The sequence below is a fragment of the Patella vulgata genome, chromosome 3 (assembly GCF_932274485.2).
Source record: "Patella vulgata chromosome 3, xgPatVulg1.2, whole genome shotgun sequence".
In the NCBI taxonomy this organism is placed as follows: domain Eukaryota; kingdom Metazoa; phylum Mollusca; class Gastropoda; family Patellidae; genus Patella; species Patella vulgata.
The window spans coordinates 19,523,870-19,529,884 of NC_065881.2; the positions used below are offsets into that span (position 1 = coordinate 19,523,870).

General features: G+C 40.9%; 1 protein-coding gene across 1 annotated transcript; it reads left to right on the top strand.

Moving 5' to 3' along the window:
- The first annotated feature begins 1,767 nt into the window (after positions 1-1,767).
- On the top strand, positions 1,768-5,347 carry LOC126814311 (uncharacterized). Its single transcript, XM_050539389.2, has 2 exons — positions 1,768-1,870; positions 2,125-5,347. Exon 2 carries the CDS (start codon positions 2,709-2,711, stop codon positions 4,869-4,871), a length of 2,163 nt encoding a protein of 720 aa, XP_050395346.2. The 5' UTR covers positions 1,768-1,870; positions 2,125-2,708; the 3' UTR covers positions 4,872-5,347.
- The last annotated feature ends 668 nt before the right edge of the window (positions 5,348-6,015 follow it).

A 6,015-nucleotide genomic window follows, 5' to 3' on the forward strand; every position in this document is an offset into this window, starting at 1 on the left:
TCTGTGTATAATTCCGTACATAGTATGTTTATTACATGATTCAATCTTCAGAAATGGTTTACACTTGTCTGGTGCAGCAGCGTCTTCGGTGATGTAAAGAATCGTTTGTAAATTGATATTGAATTATGGATTCTGAATAGCTCATATCAGTTTGATTACCCATCCCTATTATTATTTCGACCTGCTACGGAATTAGGGGACATCCATGACAATTGTATATCTAGTGGCGTAACTGGCATATTTTATCCATGTTGGGGCCCCATCACCCACCCTCCCAAACCCTACAGACATCCTCTCAATATCAATCTAAGATTCGACCAACCGAAATTCTCAATCTGCTTCAACAAAACCAAGTCGCGTTGCTTTATGTTGGCAAACTGATCAATCACGGTACCGAAGTCAGTTGTCTGGGCCAATTCACGTCCATTATAACATCGCAGTCCATTCAGACCCTCTTCACTCATCTGGGTTTTTAAAAAGGATTTGATCAGCTTTAATTTACTGAATGTCCACCAGCTTGGATGAGCCCTATCAAGATTATTTAAGATGATAAAGGGAGTATCTCTGAGCTGGACAGGGCTTATTCCTGTTATGAAAAATGAGTACTCATCATATAGCAGATCTCCCTCGACGTCGCCATCATAAGATTGGGCAAGGTGTCGGATCCCCGTTTCATTGTTATCATCGGAATGGCTTGGAATCGAACACGAAACGCGCCTGCGAACGCTGGCCCAATGTCACATGAAATCTAGCAAGATGATGAGTGACCAGTGGTGAGGGGTCGGAGACTAGCACCTGCAATCAGAGGTGTGAATCTGTGAAGTGTGACCCAATGCTATTTAACGTGGGTCAATATTGCTTTGATCAAGGGGGTGGGTCAGCGCCTATGGTTCAGCACAGCAGTTTCTATTTGTCTCTAGTCCGACATAACTTGGGTTGAACTTGGAAATTGTATACAAAGTATATTTTATGTCCTTTTTCAGATCTGCCGGGTGAACCTCGTCACTTTTGAGCGTTTTGAGAAATTCAAGATGGCGTCCAAGACGACCGCCATTTCAAATAATCCCTTATAACTTCTATGGTATTCAGTCTAGAATGAGAATTTGGGTGTCTAACCGTATGTTTTGGGGATCAAGGAATACACTGAAATCATACTTCCGTTGTAGCCATAACCAAGACATCCCATTTGATGCAGAGGGCTGTTACGCCCATAACAACTTCCCAATTAACCCATGACATGCATATGGTAAATGACTAAAGTTTTCTGTTGTATGTGTCAATTCCTTTCAGAAATTAAAGGAGAAAAGATAAACATCGCACAAAATAAACCTTCGAACCAGAGCAGTCTTTTTATTAACTCTTTCGGCAACAGAGGGGATGCTAGCAATGCAGTAGATGGAGACACTAATACAAACTTTCGTGATGGGTCTTGCTCTCATACGCTTGAAAAAGAAAACAGTTGGTGGGAAGTTGACTTACAATTAATGTATGATATTACAGAAGTAATTGTCTACAACAGAGAAGGTTTCGGTGAGTAATTATTGTCCATGGTGGGAATGATGTTAATACCCTGTGAAGTCTGAATGGAATCTGTGTGAATTGCATATTCCTTGTCATCTGCGGTATGTAAATATTAGTTCTTTTTAAATTCCAGAAAACAGACTGAGTAATTATATTTTATCTGGAGGAATAGACTGCAATGATACCAGCACCAGTATATGCTATACTGAATGTTATCATCACCAGACAGTAGAACTGGTACATAATCTTACAATCACCAACTGCACCGCTAGATACATCAGAATAACAACTTTACGTAACGACGGTCTCACTCTATGTGAAGTTCAGATATTTTCCGAACTTGAGCAAGGTAAATATATTCTGAATTTGTCATAACTGCAATCATAAGTTTAGACAAATTCGCATGCAAGGGTTGTTGATTACACACGCTACTAAAACGCAACCCTCATTAATGATGGCTTTTGATGTGAATTTCTGTACTTTCGTTTCACAAGACTTAATCGCTATTCAAACCACGGAAGTTATTAAACCCACCCCATCGCAAAATTAAGTACTGTATCAATTTCTGGTCCATGCCATACCCAATTTTGTCATCTGTTTCAGGTCTAACCACTGCGACGATAAGCACGAACAGCGTGGGGTTGGCAGATAACAGAGACACCACTTTCTTCGGCAATTTAAGTATCCCACCAGTTACCGATGCACTGACAACTGCTGTCGAATCAGTTGAGGCTCAAGAGTTGACCACTGCTCAAACCACGGAAATTATTAGCCCATCCATTTTCGCCAACTTAAGTACTCTATCGGTGTCTGATGCAAGAACAACTGCAGTCGGGGTCGTCGGGGTCACCGAATTGGTGAGACCTACAGGTTACACCTTTTTCACCAACTTAAGTACGTCATCAGTTTCTGCAGCAGTAACAACTACTGTCGAATCGGTTGATGTACCAGAGTCAACCACTGCTAAAACCACGGAAGCACTGACAACTGCTGTCAAATCAGCTGAGACACAAGAGTTAACCACTGTTCAAACCACGGAAGTACGAGAGTCAACCACTGCTAAGACCACGGAAGTAAATAGACCCACCGTGTTCGCCCATTTTAGCACTCGATTTGAAGCATTAACAACTGGCGCTGGTGTACAAGAGTCAACCACTGGTCTAATCACGAGACCCATCCTCTTCACTATGATAAGTACCCTACCAGTGTCTGCAGCACTAACAACTGAAGTCGGGGTCACAGAATTGGTTAGCCAAACAGACTCCAACATTTTTGTCAAGTTAAGTACTCCGCCACTTTCTGAAGCGGTCACAACTGCAGTCGAATCAGTTGATGTACATGAGTCAACCACTGCTCTAATCACAGACGTGACTAGACCAACCGCCTTTGCCACCCATTCAAGTACACGAGCTGGGGAACTGACAACTACAGTCGAATCAGATGATACAGAAAAGTTAACTACTGCTAAAACCACTGTTTCTGAAGCAGTTACAACTGCAGTCGAATCAGTTGATGTACAAGAGGCAACCACTGCTCTAATCACTGACGTGACTAGACCAACCGTCTTCGCCTCTCATTCAAGTACACGATCTGAGGCACTAATAACTGCAGACGAATCGGATGACATAGAAGAGCCAACTACTGCTAAAATCACGGTTTCTGAAACAGTAACAACTACAGTCGAATCAGTTGATGTACAAGAGGCAACCACTGCTCTCATCACTGACGTGACTAGACCAACCGTCTTCGCCTCTCATTCAAGTACACGATCTGAGGCACTAATAACTGCAGACGAATCGGATGACATAGAAGAGTCAACTACTGCTAAAATCACGGTTTCTGAAGCAGTAACAACTACAGTCGAATCAGTTGATCTACAAGAGGCAACCACTGCTCTAATCACGGACGCCCATTCAAGTACACGATCTGAGGCACTAATAACTGCAGTCTATTCAGATGACATAGAAGAGTCAACTACTGCTAAAACCAATGAAGTGATTAGACCCACGCTCGTTATCAAGATAAATACCCCGACAGTGTTTCAAACACTAAAACATCCACCAGTTTCTGCAACACTAACAACTGCTGTCAAATCAGCTGAGACACAAGAGTTAACCACTGTTCAAACCACGGAAGTACGAGAGTCAACCACTGCTAAGACCACGGAAGTAACTAGACCCACCGTGTTCGCCCATTTTAGCACTCGATTTGAAGCATTAACAACTGGCGCTGGTGTACAAGAGTCAACCACTGGTCTAATCACGAGACCCACCCTCTTCACTATGATAAGTACCATACCAGTGTCTGCAGCACTAACAACTAAAGTCGGGGTCACAGAATTGGTTAGCCAAACAGACTCCAACATTTTTGTCAAGTTAAGTACTCCGCCACTTTTTGAAGCAGTCACAACTGCAGTCGAATCAGTTGATATACATGAGTCAACCACTGCTCTAATCACAGACGTGACTAGACCAACCGCCTTTGCCACCCATTCAAGTACACGAGCTGGGGAATTGACAACTACAGTCGAATCAGATGATACAGAAAGGTTAACTACTGCTAAAACCACTGTTTCTGAAGCAGTTACAACTGCAGTCGAATCAGTTGATGTACAAGAGGCAACCACTGCTCTAATCACTGACGTGACTAGACCAACCTTCTTCGCCTCTCATTCAAGTACACGATCTGAGGCACTTATAACTGCAGACGAATCGGATGACATAGAAGAGCCAACTACTGCTAAAATCACGGTTTCTGAAACAGTAACAACTACAGTCGAATCAGTTGATGTACAAGAGGCAACCACTGCTCTAATCACTGACGTGACTAGACCAACCGTCTTCGCCTCTCATTCAAGTACACGATCTGAGGCACTAATAACTGCAGACGAATCGGATGACATAGAAGAGTCAACTACTGCTAAAATCACGGTTTCTGAAGCAGTAACAACTACAGTCGAATCAGTTGATCTACAAGAGGCAACCACTGCTCTAATCACGGACGCCCATTCAAGTACACGATCTGAGGCACTAATAACTGCAGTCTATTCAGATGACATAGAAGAGTCAACTACTGCTAAAAACAATGAAGTGATTAGACCCACGCTCGTTATCAAGATAAATACCCCGACAGTGTTTCAAACACTAAAAATTCCACCCGTTTCTGCAACACTAACAACTGTAGTTCAGTTGGTTGATACCAACGAGTCAACTACTGCTAAAACCACAGAATCAGTAACAACAATTGATCCACAGGAGTCAACCACTGCGAAAGGCGCGAAATTGGTCAGCCCACGAAGAGCCATCTTGTTTTCATTATTATTTCTCTCGGTAGTTGTGTGCCTTATTTGATTGCAGTAATATAGTTTCCACATCATTTTAGATCGAGTTATTATTATTTAACTTACATAAATATATAGAGTCATAATTGTGGATATTAATTTATTTTATATAATTACAATTCATACTTTCCTTAGATATATTTTGAGAATATTATATTCATCCCTACATTATTTTGCTTCTGAGAAACACTTATCTTGCTTAACCCTTATAAATGATATACATCGTGTAGTCTTTTGTATATAAAATATTTCATTGTAATTTATTGTAAACTCCTCGTGACAAGAGCAGAAAAGGCAAGTGGGCTTTTCGTGGCAAGTGGACATTTGTTTTAACCGACGTGACTTTAGATGGAGTTGAAACATTTTTATTTCATGTGGTCTTTATGCTTTATTTTTCCGATTACTGTTTGGGACAAGACATTGTTCGTGCTCGCTATTAAGTCTTTTAGTCTGTTAACGTATGCGTGATCGAAATTATTAACTATCAATAGGCATCTTCTCTTGGATAAAATATTGTTTAAACTATCTGTTCGTCTGATTTACATTCCTAATTTTGTCAACATGGAAGTCAAACCTGGCCACTATCTTACTTATTCCTTCGCATAACACAACCCTGCTACACATTCGTTATCATGCCCGCTAATCCTCTACTTATGATTAACGTATATACTGCAACAGCTCTCAAATCCCTGACTTCATGCTGTATTCAATATGGACTTCAAAATTCGACTTCTCCACGGACTAAAGAGTCGTTTTTATATTAAGCAGTATACATCTCAAAATGCAAAGTTTATACATGTAGTAGCTGTATAATAACAAATAAGCATACGTCTAAAATAAAATACCTTTGGTCTCTTTTAACTCACTCTCATCCTAGCCGCGGCTAACTTCTGAAAACACTACAACCTAAGGAATATTGTGACACAGGTTTCACGGATGTACTCGAGATGTGTTACAAAGCCAATATTGTCGGTAATGTGAACACCGCTCCCTGATGGTGATATTACTTATAATCTACTAATAATTCTACTCCTCAAACCTTTTGTACTCGAGATATTAATTAAATCTTTGCTAGTCAATGGGTCTGAGATTTCTAAACAAGTAGTCCGGTCGCCAAACCCAAATTTTCGATTGAACCTGGAAATTATGTACAT